Below are 16,946 nucleotides of genomic sequence, written 5' to 3' on the forward strand. Positions count from 1 at the left end.
TAGTGGAGTCCGTAGTAACCACGACTTCCTTCCAGTGTTGGAAAAGTTCACGATAGTTCACGAAGTTCTCCAAGGGAAAAGTTCGCGAGTCATAGTGATTTTTTGCAAACTTTTCCATCACTGCTTCCGGCAGTACTACGCCGACGAATTTCTCTACTGCAGTTTTTATCCGACGTCACCAATATTCTGAGGTACACAAATTCATCCACCTCGAACTCATCTCTGTCGATTGTCACGCTTCTGCCTATGCCAGCCCTATCTCGCTCGGTTCCTCCAGCTAACAGATACTTTGACGACGTATTCGCCTTTAATCCAACCGTCTCTGCTTTACTTTTAAGCCTGGAGTTCTACTCTGCCACGGCCTGAAACGTTCTTCCGACAATGTCCACGTCGTCAGTGAAGCAGATGAACTGGCTGGGCTTATTTAAGATCGTGCCCCGCATGTTAAACCCCGCACGTTTCATAACACCTTCTAGCGCAATGTTGAATAGGAGGCAGTAAAGACCATCGCCTTGTCGAAGTCCTTTGCGAGTTTTCAACGAGTCCGATAATGCACCCGATATCTTCACGCAGCACTGTACACCATCCATCGTAACCCTGATCAGTATGGTCAGCTTCCCAGGAAAACCGTTCTCGTCCATAATCTTCTATAGCTCTTCATGGTCAATAGACGACGTAAAGATTTGGTCCGTTGTCGATCACCCGTCCACAAAACCGGCTTGATAACTTCCCACAAATTTGCTTGCTAGCGGCGATAAACGGCAAAAGATCATCTGGGAAAGCACTTCGTAGGCCGCGTTAAGAATAGTGATCGCTCGATAGTTCTCAATTTCCTCTGAGAAGGTACAAAAAATTCCTCTGAGAAGGTAGAAGAAATTCCTCCGAGAAGGTAGAATTAATTCCTCCGACAAAGTAGAAGAATTTCCTCTGAGAAGGTACAAGAAATTCCCCCAAGTAGGTAGAGGAAAATCCTCCGAGAGGGTAGAAGAGTTTCCCCCGAAAACTTAGAAGAAATTCTTTCGAGAAGTTAGAAGAAATTTCTCCGAGAAGGTACAAGAAATCCCTCTGAGAAGGTAGAAGAAATTCCCCCGAGTAGGTAGAAAAAATTCCTCCAAGAGGGTAGAAGGAATTCCTTCGAGAAGGTAGAAGAAATTCCTTCGGAAAGTTAGAAGAAATTCTTCCGAGAAGGTACAAGAAATTCCTCCGAGACGTTAAAAGAAATTTCTCCGAGAAGGTAGAAGAATTTCCTCTGAGAAGGTAGAAGAAATTCTCCCGAGAAGGTAGAAGAAATTCCTCCGAGAGAGTAGAAGAAATTCCTTTGAGAAGTTAGAAGAAATTCCTTCGAGAGGGTAGAAGAAATTCCTTCGAGAAAGTAGAAAAAAATCCTCCAAGAAGGTAGAAGAAATTCCTCCGAGAAGGTACAAGAAATTCCTCTGAGAAGGTAGAAGAAATTCCTTCGAGAATTTAGAAGAAATTCTTTGAGAAGGTAGAAAAAAATTATCCGTGAAGGTAGAAGAAATTCCTTCGAGAAGGTAGAAGAAATTCCTCTGAGAAGGTAGAATAGTTTCCTTCGAGGAGGTAGAAGAAATTTCTTCGAGCAGTTAGAAGAATTTCCTCTGAGAAGGTACAAGAAATTCCCCCGAGACGTTAGAAGAAATTCCTCCGAGAAGGTAGAAGAAATTCTTTTGAGAAAGTAGAAGAGTTTCCTTCGAGAAGGTAGAAGAAATTCCTGCCAGAAGTAAGAAGAAATTCCTCCGAGAAGGTACAAGAAATTCCTCCGAGACGTTAGAAGAAATTCCTCGGAGAAGGTAGAAGAAATTCCTCCGAGAAGGTAGAAGAAATTCCTCTGAGAAAGTAGAAGAGTTTCCTCCGAGAAGGTAGAAGAAATTCCTCCGAGAAGGTAGAATAAATTCATCCGAAAAGGTAGAAAAAATCCTCCGAAAAGATAGAAGAAATTCCTCCGAGAAGTTAGAAGAAATCCCTCCGATAAGTTAGAAGAAATTCCTCCAAGAGGGTAGAAGAAATTTCCCTGATAAGATAGAAGAAATTCCTCCGAGAAGTTAGAAGAATTTATTCCGCGAAGGTAGAAGAAATTCCTCCGTGAAGGTATTATTATGACGGACTTTGGAGAGAGCGGACGACCAGCAAAGGACCACCAGCAGAAGGGATAGCGGCGCTTGCGGACCAACAGATGGAGCAGCAGATTCGTGGAACCGTGACTGAGGCCGACAACATAGTAGAAGCGATTCGAAGCGATTCGATTCGTTGGCAATAAGCGGAGCGCTTGCGTGAAAGCACCCTCTATGAGCGTTCTATGGGAATCGCCCAAACCAGCCATAGTGAAAGCGATGCGAAGAGGTGTAAAGCGTTCAGCAAAGCGACAGAGCTGTTCGTGTTGTGTTTTGACGCCTTCGAACGCAAGTGGACTGATTCTAGTGAGGAAAAATGGACACCGAAAATTTGAACAAATATTTTGCACTGCGCGCGCGACTGTAATGTTTTCAAAAACGCTTTCACTATGTCATAGGTTGCTTCGCTTGCCGCTGCATTTCGCTTTGCCAATTGCTATCGCATTGAATCGCTTCGAATCGCTTCTACTATGTTGTCGGCCTGAGGGTGGAATCCTCGGTCCGGTCACTACGTTGGACCACCAGCTGAGCGGAAGATTTGTGGAACCGTGACCGAGGCTGGAAACCTCGGTCCAGTCACGAGTGAGCGTGAAGCGTGATAGACCGTATGTAAACAGGATCTGATTGGTTCGGTAATTTTGATACAGCTAGATGTATAAATATGAGGTACCTAAGCTCGTTGATGGCACTCTTTGCTCGACTGTTGAGCTGTTCAGTTCGTTTTCTTTTTCGCTCGAGTTCTCGCTTCGATTCGGTTTGTGCTGTCGCGTTGCGCCGTGGAAGCGTCGCCACCTTCGCGCGTTCTGGCAAGTTTACTGCAACTTGCCAACACGAAACAAATGGTGCGTAAACGTATCAATGATTCAGCAGCGGGCCCTTCAAAGAAGGTGGTAATCCAGCACATCGCGTCGCAGGATGACGCCGGAAAACGGGTACTGCAAGCCAACCAGTTTGCGGTGCTCCCCGAAGAAAATGGCGATGGTGACGTCGTTCCCATCGCTGCAAGAGAGCGGATTCCCCCGCTTTTCACGCCGGAGAAGGATGTTGCCAAGCTGCGTGCCGAACTGGCAAAACACAAGCTGCTGCCTCGCTTCAAGCTTTGCAGCATCGGCACCAAAATCATGTGCTCCAGCCTGGAGGAGTACAATCAAACAGGATGTTTCCTAAAGGAAAACAACGTTGACTTCTTCACGCACGATCTGCCATCGAGCAAGCCACTGAAGCTGGTATTGCGTGGATTACCGTCGTTCGAGGCGGCTGTGGTTAAATCCGAACTGGAGCGGCTTGGGCTCAAACCTGAGGCGGTGTTCCCAATAAACCGGCGTTCCAACCACAACACCAGCTTCCGTGACCAGTTGTTCCTGGTGCACTTCACGAAGGGATCCACCAGTCTAGCGGCTCTGAGATCCAAAATCCGAGACCTGTTTTAGGTCATCATCAGTTGGGAGCATTACAAATCCCAACATCGTGATGTTACGCAGTGTATGAACTGCCTCTCCTACGGCCATGGCACCAAAAACTGCCATATGAAGACTATCTGCGGCAAGTGTGCTGGAACTCACTCGACTGCGTCCTGTGAGCAAGATGATGACATCGAGCCAACGTGTGTCAACTGCGGTGGTAACCACCAAGCCTCCAATCGCGGATGTCCCAAGCGAGTGGAGTTCATCAATATCCGTCGGAAGGCTACGATCAATAATCAGCCCGGTCGCCTCCGTAATCATCGTTCGCCTCCTGCACGCACGGATGTCCAGTACCCAGCTCTCCAGCCCCGTCGACATGTTCCGAACTTAGAACCACTTCCGCTCAACAACCAACAAGTCAAGCATGTGAGTATTCCTAACAATCGAACAGTCCAACATCGTCTCGCTGCTGCTGCTGCCCAGCCAATGCCAGGTCCCTCCACCGCCCCTGGTTTATCATACGCTGGTGTTGTCTCAGGTGAGCCTGTCGACGATTCTCCGTTCTCCTCGGAGGAACTTGTGACGCTCGTGGCCGAGGTCATCATCATCTTGCGCACCTGCAAGACTCGATCTGAACAGCTTCATGCTGCCCTGTCCCTTGTCACTAAGTATGGACCGTGAAGCCATCAAGATCGTAAATTGGAACGCTTGCTCCTTGAAGAGCAAAAACATCGAGTTTGTTGAGTTTCTCAATGAACGAAACATCGACATTGCCATCATAACTGAAACCCACCTGAAGCCTGAAACAAACGTCTACCTTCCCGATTTCCGGCTCGTGAGGCTAGATCGAACCAACTCTGGAGGAGGAGGAGTGGCTATTGCAATAAGGAGAAACATCTGCTGTCGACTGATGCCCAGCTTTCAGCTGAAGATCATCGAAGCCGTACGGGTGGAAGTTTCTACTCCTATCGGCCCCATCACCATCGTCGCGGCTTACTGCCCCAAACAAGTCAACATCAGGGACGGATCGGCAGCAGATCTGCGACGAGATATTATCAAGCTAACACGACGACGGGAAAACTTTATCATCGCTGGCGACCTGAACGCCAAACATCAAGCTTGGGGCAACAATCGGCGCAATCAAAACGGCACCATCCTGAACAACGACCTGCAGGAAGCGCAGTACAACAACTTGAGTCCGGAAACTCCCACCCGGTTGAGTCGGTCCGGTGTTCACGCTACCATCGATATATTCATCAGCAACATGGGCAACAACATCGCTCAACCTATCACCTATCAGGAACTCAGCTCGGACCACTACCCGGTGGTGACTGAGGTGGGATCCTCCGTAAATCGATTTGAAGCTTTCCGGCGCAACTATCATCCAACATTGCGTCGACACCGCTGTAGACTACGATGTCCAACCGGAATCGTCCGAAGATGTTGACCGGTGTCTGCGCTCCATCGATCAAGCAATTTCCCGGGCCAGGGAGCTACATGTGCCAGTATCCAGACAGGTGAGTAACACTCTGAACCTTGACAGGCCTACTAAAGACCTCATTAGACTCCGCAACACGATCGGTAGGCAGTACCAGCGTACTGGGCTGCCTAATCTGAAGACCAATTGCAACCGTTTGAGCAAAATCATCCAAGCCAGGATGGTGGATCTCAGAAATATCGATTTTGCAAACAAGATTCGCTCTCTCCCAGATTGTGCTAAGCCATTCTGGAAAATGGCAAAGATTTTGAAAAATAAGCCGAGGCCCATTCCTCCCCTTTCCTCTCCTAACCAAAATTCGGACCCATCTTTACTAATAACCCCATTTGAAAAGGCCAATGCTCTTGGACAACACTTTGTAAATTCACATAACCTTGGCCACGCCATGGTGAGTCCCCACAAGCCTGCAGTATTACAGGCAATGTCTAGAGTCGCTGCCACCCCCGTAGTTGTCCCTGACGAAAATAGAATATCGGCTGATGAGGTGATAGCAGCGATTAAATCAACAAAGAACATGAAGGCCGCTGGTGTCGATGGAGTGGTCAACCTCGAGCTGAAAAATTTGAGTTTTGACATCATTTCAAGCATCTTGCGGTGGTCTTCAACAAGTGTTTAATGCTTGGCTACTTCCCTGCATGCTGGAAGTTAGCCAAAGTTATTCCAATTCACAAACCTGGCAAAGACCCTACCAGTGCCAAAAGCTATCGCCCCATCAGCCTCTTGTCCTCCATCTCGAAGCTATTCGAAAAATTGATACTCAGCCGTCTGCTGGTGTTTTCAAATGATAATAACATCTTTCTCAAAGAGCAATTCGGGTTTAGGAAAGGCCACTCTACCATCCACCAACTCGCACGGGTTCTAACATCATCAAGCGGAACAAGTCCGTTTCCAATACATCTGCCATGGCATTGTTGGACGTCGAGAAGGCGTTCGACAATGTCTGGCATGATGGTCTAGTGTACAAGCTGCATCGATACAACTTTCCGAACTACCTCGTGAAGATCATCAAAAACTACTTGTCGGGCAGATCATTCCAGGTCTACTTGAACAATGTCTCCTCTGATACGTTCAACGTTGATGCAGGGGTCCCTCAAGGTAGCCTGCTTGGGCCTATCCTATTCAACATTTTCACGTCAGACGTTCCTCCCCTGCCGGGTGGTGGTATCCTGTCAATGTTCGCAGATGACACCTCCATCATCTATAAGGGTCGAGTGATCCGTGCTCTGGCGAGTAAACTACAATCAGGCCTGGATGTTTTGTCCGACTATTTTAAGAGCTGGAAGATTTGTATCAATGCAGCTAAAACACAAACCATTCTGTTCCCACACTCGAATTCACCTCGGCTTGTTCCACCTGCTAACAACAAGGTCCATCTTGATAGCACTCCCATTGAATGGTCGAGTGAAGTAGTCTACCTTGGTCTCACCCTCGATAGCAAATTGCTATTCCGATCCCATGTGGACAAGACATCCACCAAGTGTAACATCTTGATCAGGTCGCTCTACCCTCTGATAAACAGGAAGTCCACCCTGTCCCTCAAAAACAAGCTTGCTGTCCACAAGCAAATCATTCTGCCGGCTATTGAGTATGGTATGCCAATCTGGGAGAGTTGTGCAAAGTGCCACCACTTAAAGCTTCAGAGGATCCAAAACAAGATCCTCAGAATGATCCTTAACAGTCCACCGCGAACTCGTAATTCTGAGATTCACCACCTGGCCGGTCGTCAAACACTCGAGGAGCGAAAGACTTCCACGCTGGAAAGGTTCAGAGTCGCCTGTCTGCGATCAAACCACCAGATCATTCGTGATTTGGCAACCTAGTATAAGTAGTTAGGTGCTCAAGTAGGTAGGTTATCAAATTTTTAAATTCAAACCAAAGCAATCCCACAAAGGGTATCCTGTAAATTAGCGCTAAACGCAATCATCACATTAGAATAACCAATTAACTAGAACAAAGATGAAGAGCCAAAGGCTAACCAATTGAAATGTTAAATCAAATGTTGAAACATAAAACCCAGAAAATAAACGTAAATTTTACTACTACTCGTTGATGGCACTCTTTTGACGGACTGTCGAGAGTGCGGACGACGAGCAACCACCAGCAGAAGGGATAGCGGCACTAGCGGACCAACAGAGGGAGCGGCAGATTCGTGGAACCATAAGCGAGGCTGGAAACCTCGGGTCAGTCACGAATACCTTAGAATGTATAATCCAATTCCAAGAGCTTTTATAAGGGATTTGAAATTTTACGACAACAACATAACAGCGGGAAGCTTCCGGACGCTTGCCCGTCACTCCGCTCCTCTGACTTAAAAAAGTACGACCGGACAGTAAATCTGAGTAGCTCCGTAGTAAATAAACAGACTATATACATCCGCTCAAAACAAGGGTCCTTTGGAAAATCATGACATTTAGCAAGTCCAATGGTGAGATCATGGGTTTTTGTAGCGAGAATCTAGAGATCATTCTAGGCAAAACATTTTTTGAACGTTTGGGTTGTAACGTAGAAAGGTAACTTATTCTTATAATTATATTTCTTATTAGAGAAGCTCTGTTGGATTTTAGAAATAAGATTTGATGTAAAAGTCTATAAGCCTATAACAGCTGCTTCATAGCTCTGTGAACTGTATCCTCCCAATTTTTCTAAATTAAGATTCTATAAAATGTATCAGCTCAAAAATAAGATTCATAAACATTTTAATGTACTTTCCATATTTCAAATATCTACAGATATTGCTGTGGGAGCTCCTTTTGAAGGAAACGGTGCAATCTATATCTTCCATGGAGGTCCAACCGGAATCGAAGTCAAGCCCAGCCAGATCCTGAGATATCCCAGCCAATTCCCTGGCTTGTCAATGTTTGGAGCAGCCATTGCCAAAGCTGTCGACGTCGATGAAAACGGATTCAACGATATCGTCATTGGAGCTCCAAATGATGAGACAGTATATCTGTATCGAACCTACCCAATTGTTCGACCGAAAGTGGAGATGACTCTCTCAAAAGGTTTCATTTCGATTGAAAACGCTACGGTGCCGTCCGGTGCGAACAGTTGGATTGAAGATGAGATTTCCATTGAAATTTGTTACTCTTATGAATACCTGGAAGATCGCAATGCAAATCGTGCCTTTGGTATTACAACTTTATGGTAAAATTATATGAAATGTTAATGTCTAACTGATTTCTCAAGATTTCAGACTAGAACTCTTGTTAGACTTCCCTTTCGAACGAGCGAAGGTGTCAAAGCAGTCATCATTCGAAGCGACCGTACAAATCGCGCAGCAGATCTCATGTATCAACTTGAATGCTTCGATTAATGCGTCCTTCAGACACTTGTCCATTCCGGTCAGGTTCAAGCTGCAGTACTCAATTGTGAACCAAAATACTACTAGCCAGAGTTTCTGTGAAGAATGTACTGTCCAGGAGTCAGATCCAAAGCGACCGGCTCAAATTGAAAAGAGAATCATTTTCAAACCCAACTGCGAGGAGCAACTGTGTCTTACTGACTTAAAACTGAATGGAACGTTTTTGAATTTTGAATCGCCATTCGTGATAAATAGCTCCCGGACACTGGAACTGCAGTACGAAATTAGTAATGCGGGAGAATCCGCTTACGGAACCTGGCTGGAGATCAATTTCTCTCAAAACGTTAGTATCGTGAAAACCATGGATTTTTGCGACATTGACACTGCGCGTCTCAGCTGCCTGATCAACAATGGGCAAGCACTGCATCAACGAATGGCGGTGATGGTTAATGTAGCGCTGGATGGAACCGTGTTGGAAGGTTCTTTGCTGGAAGTTGAAGCTCGGTTATTTAGTGATGGAAATGAAACATTCGGTGAAGATAATCTTGTTTTCAGTCAAATCGATCTGGTTAGGCATAGCCTGGTGGGTATAACCGGGTAAATATGAGTGCACTTATGATTGGATAAGCATTGCCCTAATTCTCACGAATGGATGATGAAGTGTTTGCAATCAAATAGGCCACCCTACAGTTTGATTCATAGCCACACAATATGAGCTTGGGCAAAAAATGGTAATGATAGGTGAAGGTTTAGAGGTCGCGCAATTGGTTTGATGTTTGTATGGGGATTATGGCGAATTACTATGGGACATTTATGAAGTTCACTACAATTGCTCCAACTTTGGATCTAATAAGGTTTTGCACCGTCGGGGTTAATCTCAATCGGATGACAGTTCAGTGGTACTGTTCACGTGGACGTTGATTTTTTCTTGGGTAGATTTTTTCGATAATTTTTCAGACTGTAGTGAGATGTAAACCACACCTCTCGCGATTAACATCCTTTTTTAAAAATCGGAAATTTTAAAATATATTTTTCAAAAAAAAATTCTATGTCCTTGTAAGCAGTACCACCATATATTTAAGACCAGATGGTCCCGAAGAAACGAGTTCAACTTTGTGGCTCAGCTCTGGTACTATCTTCGGTCCCAAGCTAATCGATGCACCCCTCAAAACATAGGAAAATCCACGAACCCCTCATTTTATCTGTCAAACTTTCATAGTGTATCAAAACAAACATAGTGTAGTACTGGTATTTATACTAGAATAGGATACGTTAATCGATTTGCTTGGGACCAATGGGCTAGTCAAGTAGTGAGCCAATTCAAAATCGTTAGTTTCGTATGATTGTTGGTACCACTGAACTTTCAAAAAGTTCAACGGATGGACACTGAGTTCATTTATGACGTCACGCTGCAGTACCTAATTGGCAAAATGCCGTCAACATGGAGTTGCCATGACAACGATAAACAAGCCTGTGATGTTTGTCATGGCAGCGAAATATTATAGCTTTACGGTTTGTGGACTAGGGTAGGTGAGTCAGTATTTGTCCCACGTTTGAAATGTAGCTGATAATAAGATAACATACATATGCTGGGCTCTGAGCGTTTGTATTTGAGTTTAAAGGCAACATTTCAGTTTATAATTCCTTAATTCAGCAGCATTAAATTGACTTTCAAATATTGCTTATCTAGGAAGGTCATTTTCTTAGCTGTACGGCTAACAATCGAACGATCTGTTTCATGATATTTTTAACCAATATATGTAAAATGTTGATGATCTTTATGCTCAAAATTGATGTCAAAAATTCAATTTTAATCACGAAATACGAAGTAATACGAACGTCCACTTTATTCAATGATTTTCTAGTGCAGCGAAACACTGGTACATATATTATACTTAGTGTGTGCTTTATGGAACTAGTTTGTTGTTTATTGTTTGCTCTCCAGTTTTCCAAATGACGTCCAAGCAAGAGAAGCAGCGTGTCAACATTTTGCTCGCGCAGCAAGAGAAACCGACACCTCTCCAAGTTGGCAAAACTGCTGGATGTGGCCAAATCGACCGCGACAAACGTTTTAAAAGTGTTCGGAGAGCGTCTGTCGACCGTCAGGAAGCCTGCAAGCGGCGGCGAAGAAGGTGGCGGTAAAATATAAGCGGAATCCTAACCTCTCCATCCGGGACGTCGCTGGCAAGCTCAATATCTCCCATACTACTGTGCAGCGGGCCAAGAAATGAGCCGGGTTGTCGACGTTTAAGAAGGTAAAGGTGGTGAACCGAGATTACAAACAAAACACGTCGGCAAAGCAGCGGTCAAGCTGTATACGAATCTGCTCACAAAGTTCGACTGTGTCGCATTGGCGAAGAAAATTATGTGAAGGCGGATTTCAAGCAGCTTCCGGGACAGGAGTTTTATGCCGCATCAGGAAAAGCAAAGGTGGCTGAAATTTTCAAAACCATCAAACTATCGAAGTTCCCGAAAAAATATCTCGCCAAAAGCAACATACCCTATAGACCTGGTCTGGCCGGACTGGCCGGACTGGCCGGACTTGGCGAGCGGCCACTATGGGAAACGGCAATCGAGTGGTACGATGCGAACAACGTGGTTGTGGTACCCAAAGACCACAACCCTCGCAACAGCCCAGAACTCCGCCCTATCGAACGGTATTGGGCCTTGGTCAAACGGAATCTCAAAAAAAAAAAAAAAAAAAAAAACTAATATATCCATGGTAAACGAGCAGCAGTTTGAATCTTACTGTCGTTCGGCGGCGAATAAGGCCGATGAGACCACTGTGCAAAATTTAATGGAAGGGGTTAAGCGGAAGGCACGGTAGTTCGGATTCGGCAAACCAAAAGAATAAACGAAAAAAAAATATATATGAATTAAACTACCAAAAGAAAAATAAGAAGATTTTTGACTGAAAGAAATGATTTTTGTCGACCAATTTTTGCGCGTTCCAGTCTTTATACTAAGGTCAAAACAGTAATTAATGCCGATTTTCTAAGTTGAAGATGAAGCACATTGAAGGAAACCTGCTGGAGTAGATCCGAGCCATCGAAGTTGTTCTTTAGAAGGTCGAATATGAACATCCGTTGTGTTTGGAGGCGTCATGTTGATAGTAACTGGAGGTCTGTTGACAGCGTTCCACCGAATCAGGAAGATGAGCAGGACTGTTCTACAATCCATGCGGATCACTTTATCCGCATGATAAGGTGCTCAAATCGGACAAGCGTATTCGAGAATACAGGACATTATTACCGATGCCACTTCACGGTATAGTGATTCTCATTTGATTTACACGGCAATCACTTCACCGTGAGTGACTCGTTATCAGCGTTGCCAGGTCAGTAAAATCTGAAAAAATCTGGAATGCTCCAAAAAATCCTATTCTTAACTAAATGCTATTAAAATCAAAGTGATGAGCCAGTCTCCCGTAAAAATCGGTCAGTATGGTCATCTGGAATTTTTTCAAAGTTTCAGAATGTTTATGAATTTATAAAGCAAGTAGCTTGTTAGCATTGTTAAAATCATGCATAAGTTAAGAAAAGTTTAAATTTCTATTACGCAGCAACTCAAAAATTTGAGTTAAATTTTTGGTAAAATACTGCAGAAAATATTTTTAGAATTGTTTATTAAACTGCAAGTTTTTTTTTTAAAAAACAATTAACTTTGAAGGGATGGATTTTTTTAACTAATAGTCGATGTAGTCCTTACTATTTGATGCAGTACCAGAATATGTTTTAAAGATTTTATTAGTTCTAAATAATTCTAATATTACCCTGAGGTTGATCAGACTTAAATTTGAATTCTTGACCCATACAAGACAAAACACCCTGCAAACCAAAACGCTTTTTTTTAAAGTAAAATTCACATGGTTGAAGTGGATTCTAAATTCTGGAATTAATATTTTTCCTGGGTCCCAGATCATGAAATTTTTTGTTAGTCTGAATTTAATTGGAACTCTTCACAGGATATTTTCGTCCTTTTTTGAGAGTTCCATTTGGGTCATACTAGAATTCCATCAAACTTCTTTTCTGGATTACTCTAAAATAATCTTGAAAATGTACAAACTTTTTCAGTTACATTGTAAGAGTTCATAGCATTATCACTTGTAATCTCCTATAAATCACTCTCCTTTTCCACAATTCCCTCAAACTGGTTATAATTTCCAAGAATTGGCATAATTTTTTCTCAATTTTTATCTTTGAAATTCCCTTAGAATACAGTACTTTCCCGATTTTGTCAGCACCATCTGAAATCTTAGGCTGACAAAAACGGGAAGCTGACAAAATCGGGATTTTATTTATCAATATTTTAACCTTCATAATGATTTTATAATCAAAATTAACCATTATTTATCCCCTATCAATGGAAATTCTGGTAAATGTTTACTATTCTTGCAACTAATGGTACTCCAAACGTTTCGAAAAGGCAAAACTTTTCTCGTATGGTTTGATGAACCGGTACGTACTGTTCAGTTTCCTTAAATTCTGCTTGGTTTCCAGCGCTGCAACCCAGACTGGATCTTTCTATCTCAGTATCAACGTAGATACACTAGCCACCATCACCGCCTTCTCGCAGGCGTATTCGACGTGGCTATTGAAGCCATGCGGTCGTCGGTCATCACTCCCAGGTATGACAACACGCGCTTCGAGGGTATGGCGTGCTCCCCAACGGTGATTTATGACAGCTGCACCGCATTATTTCCAATCATGTCGATCGCCTCAATCACCAACATTTCCATCTCTTCCAGCGTCTTGCCTGTTACCGCCAAGACGACGTTGTCCGCAAAGCGAACGATCTCAACTCGTTTGGGCACCTTCAGCGTTAGCACGTCGTTGTACATTCCGTTCCAGAGCGTTGGACCAAGGATGGAACCTTGTGGAATTTCCACCGTGATACTAATCGATATCTGTCCCATCCCAAGCAACACACATGTTCTATAGCAGTTTATATAACCTTTGTATGACCGGTTTTGGTTGTATAGAAGTTTTCTCAACATAATTCTATGACTTTGTGTTACTTGGGATGTCTGTCTCGTAAACCAGAACACGGTTCTGGAAGTAGCTCCATAGAATCCTGCACAGGTAGTCAGGGACCTTCATTCTATACAGTGTTTTGGTGATGACCTCCAAGCTGGCGCTGTTGAACGCAGTCTTGACGTCGATCGTTATCATGGGGTAATATCGATCTCCTCTTGGTTTCTTTTTCGACGACTTCTCGGCTCTGTCCACTGTCCAATGCGGACACTGTGCAATGCGCATCCACCATTGCTCTTCCTTTTTGGAATCCAAACTGCCTCTCCGACAATCCTTGCTCACTCTCCGTGCATTTCGTTAGCCTGTTCAGTTCCTCGTTGGTGACTTCGCCATCACCACACGGTATGAGTCGTCCCAGAAGTTGGCAGCAACGTCTCGACATAGCTCATTGTAACAGTTTGACTTGCTGTGCTTTATCCCTGGTCACTCGGAACATTCCTCTACGTTCCTCTCTGTCCACTCCTGTTCTTGCTCTCTGAACACGACTTCTGGCTCTAAGAAAACTAGTGCGGAGGGTGCTAATTGCCTCGTTCCTAAGTAAGCTGGAGGTCTTCTGATATTTGATTCTAGTTTCTTCGGCATGGTCGTGTCACATACTCTAACTAACGTTTCTGTCAACTAGTCTTCCACTTCAGGCCGTAGATTCCGTTGGCCGATGCCATATCGGATTGCTTGATGGTCGCTATGGGAATACTCTTCGCACTCTCTTCAATTCATGTTTGCCACCAGCAACGGAATGCAGAAAATGATGTCGTTAATTGATTCCCTGCCATCTCTGCGAAAAGTACAGGTGGTTCTTTCATTGGACAGCCTAATTTCTAACTTTGCCAAAGCTTCCAGCAGAATGTGCTCTCTTGCGTAGGTACATCTGCTTCCCCACTCCATTCATCGCCTCCGATGACTACCGGTCTTCGTCCGATCAGCTCTTCGGTAAGTCTATCCAGCCTCTCATGGAGCTGCTGCATCGTCCATCTGGGTGGTGCGTAATAACTGCATATGAAGATTCCGTTAATTTTGGCGATCACTAAACCTTCTTCTTGAATGGGGTATTTGCCCATAACATGTATTGCAGCCATTCCAGCTCTATCATCTACCACCTAGTTACCGTTACCAGGAGGGACTCGATTCGGTTCCGCAATGATTTCAACGTCGCACTTTGTTTCCGTTGTCGACTTCCACAATAGCTGTGCAGTGTCACAATGATTGAGGTTTTTTGGGAACTCCGTCACTGTTTTGCAAATTGCTTACGAATTCATGCTTAATATCCAAAAAGTTCAGTAAAATCTGCAGACTGACAAAATCGGGAAAAAAAAAACTGAAAAAATCGGGGTTAGACAAAATTGGGAGCTGACAAAAACGGGAAAGCACTGTATTCTTAATAATTTCCTTGGTACACTCTTCAGAATGACCGTCACACTCCTCTCAGACTTATCAGATAATTCCCTTTGAACTGCTTTATAGTAGGTAAGGTCAGAAATGTTTTGAAATCCTCTTCAGTATTTCCTAAGTAATCAAGTACTTTGCAAAAATAACCTTAAAAGTCCCCCAGAAATTTCCAGATGTTCTTTTTGCATAATTCCGTTTAAATATCTTAAATTTTTTTAAAAAAATAAATCTTCATCTCCAAACATTGGATAGAAATACATTGAAATTTTATTCTCGCGATTCATATCAGCGTACTCCTTAAGTTTCATCTTAAGAATTTTCTAACTATTTCCTTTCTTCACAAAATCTCCATGCAATTGTCATCAGAGTTTTTAAAAGAAAATTGGCTCCGTATTCAACCAGAGGATGATCAGACAACTGATAAAACACCACACCAGTAGGGAAATTTCAAGATTACGAAAAGTAACACCGGCTGGAGTGGGAATCGAACCCTCACTTCGTGACACTCACAACACGCCTGAATGACGGGTGATGCTGTACAACCACGAAGCCCAAACATATGGATGGAACTCTACTCAGAAATAACTTGAAAATCTCCTTTGGTTTCACAAGAAATTCACTTCACACTTCACTGTGAACTATTTTGATAATTACCTTAAAATTCTGAATTATAGGGCAATTCAGAATTCTAGAGTAATTTAGACTGCCAAGGTAACTCAATATGCACAGGTACTTTAAAAAATGTCAAAAAATATCAGATGCCTTTAAAATTCTCCTTAAAAATCTCACGAACATACTTCAAAGTCCTGGTGATTGTCTAGATTTAACAGCCTTGCTAATTTTCCAAAGCTCAATTTATTGTTTTCAATCCTAAACTGTTTTAGATTTCTATAAACCCAGGATTTAAAAAAATCCAAGATCTAAGCAAAAACTCCAAATAAAAAAAAATCCAAGTGCGATATTTTTGAAAGTTTGAAGTTTTATTTCAACCAATAATCTTAAGAAAATGTCTCAATTTTCATGATTCTGGAACTCATTGCAATCATTTAGTAACAATTCCATGTACGATGTTGCAATAATATCCAACGTTAATGGCCTTTACTAATGAAAGTAGTAAGTTTCGCTTTTTATTTTTCGATTACACACTTGATTTTTTTCGCCGAGATTCCAACAGCCGAGCAGTTCTGCAATTTATTTTGCAGAGATTCAGTTACACAATTGCCGAGACTCAGCTAACAAATAATATTTTGCCCTGATATCAGCTAACAAACAAATATTTTCAGAGATATCAGCAAAAGTAAATGCCGAGGTAATCGGCTGTTGGAGATTTTACCGTACTAGATTAAGTGTGTAGATGGTCCATCAATTGCAGTGATATTTTTAAAGCAACATATTAAAAAAAAATGGGAGAATCGGGAAAATATTTAAAAAATCTGGATATATACGTAATCTGGCTGTGTATCTCGTAAGACGACTGAAAATCTGGAAAATCCAGATAAATCTGAAATACTTGCAACGCTTCTCGTAATAAGGCTGTCCACGAGACAGTTGCGATCAGCTGACTTTTTTGTTTTTCCAAGAACTTTTGACAGATCACAGTAGAACCAACAATCAATACGAAAATAACGATTTTAAATTGGCTCACTACTTGACTAGCCTATTGGTCCCAAGCAAATCGATTAGCGTATCCCATTCTAGTCAAAATTCTAGTACAACACAATGTTTGTTTTGATTCGCAATAAAAGTTTGACAGATAAAATGAGGGGTTAGTGGATTTTCCTATGTTCCGAGGGGTGAACCGATTAGCTTGGGACCGAAAATAGAACCAGAGCTGAGCCATAAAGTTGATCACGTTTCTTCGGGACCTTCTGGTCTTAGAGTTACCTCTATGGTAGAACTGGCTGTTTATTCTAATATGAATTTCTGCTTTGTTTATGTTTACATTCAGCACCATTAACACCAGAGGACTCACACACTCTAGATTTCTAGCTGTCAGTTCCACTGAGAAACGTCTCTTGGATTACCTTTTAAGGGCCATTATGAACGAGTGCACCGATGAATATGAGTTCATTCACTCGAGAAAAAGTGACACAAGCTGCGGGAAATTCTTACTAATCATCAACACTAAATGATTATTAATCATTATTCATGAACATTATGTGTTCATGAATACTAAACATTGCCCACAGCTTGTGT

The 16,946-nt window shown here is 42.9% G+C and overlaps 1 protein-coding gene across 1 annotated transcript in view; it reads left to right on the plus strand.

Annotated features, from left to right (window-relative positions):
• Positions 1 to 16,946, plus strand: part of LOC135703224 (integrin alpha-PS5-like) — a 39,147-nt gene that overhangs the window by 11,030 nt on the left and 11,171 nt on the right. The window contains exons 3-4 of the mRNA XM_065224384.1: positions 7,760 to 8,158; positions 8,217 to 8,928. Of these exons, the coding sequence (XP_065080456.1) occupies positions 7,760 to 8,158; positions 8,217 to 8,928 (1,111 nt within the window). The remainder of the gene's footprint in view (positions 1 to 7,759; positions 8,159 to 8,216; positions 8,929 to 16,946) is intronic.

This window comes from Ochlerotatus camptorhynchus, unplaced genomic scaffold (genome assembly GCF_037179485.1).
Source record: "Ochlerotatus camptorhynchus isolate MF236.1 unplaced genomic scaffold, CSIRO-AGI_Acam_v1.1 ptg000002l, whole genome shotgun sequence".
In the NCBI taxonomy this organism is placed as follows: domain Eukaryota; kingdom Metazoa; phylum Arthropoda; class Insecta; order Diptera; family Culicidae; genus Ochlerotatus; species Ochlerotatus camptorhynchus.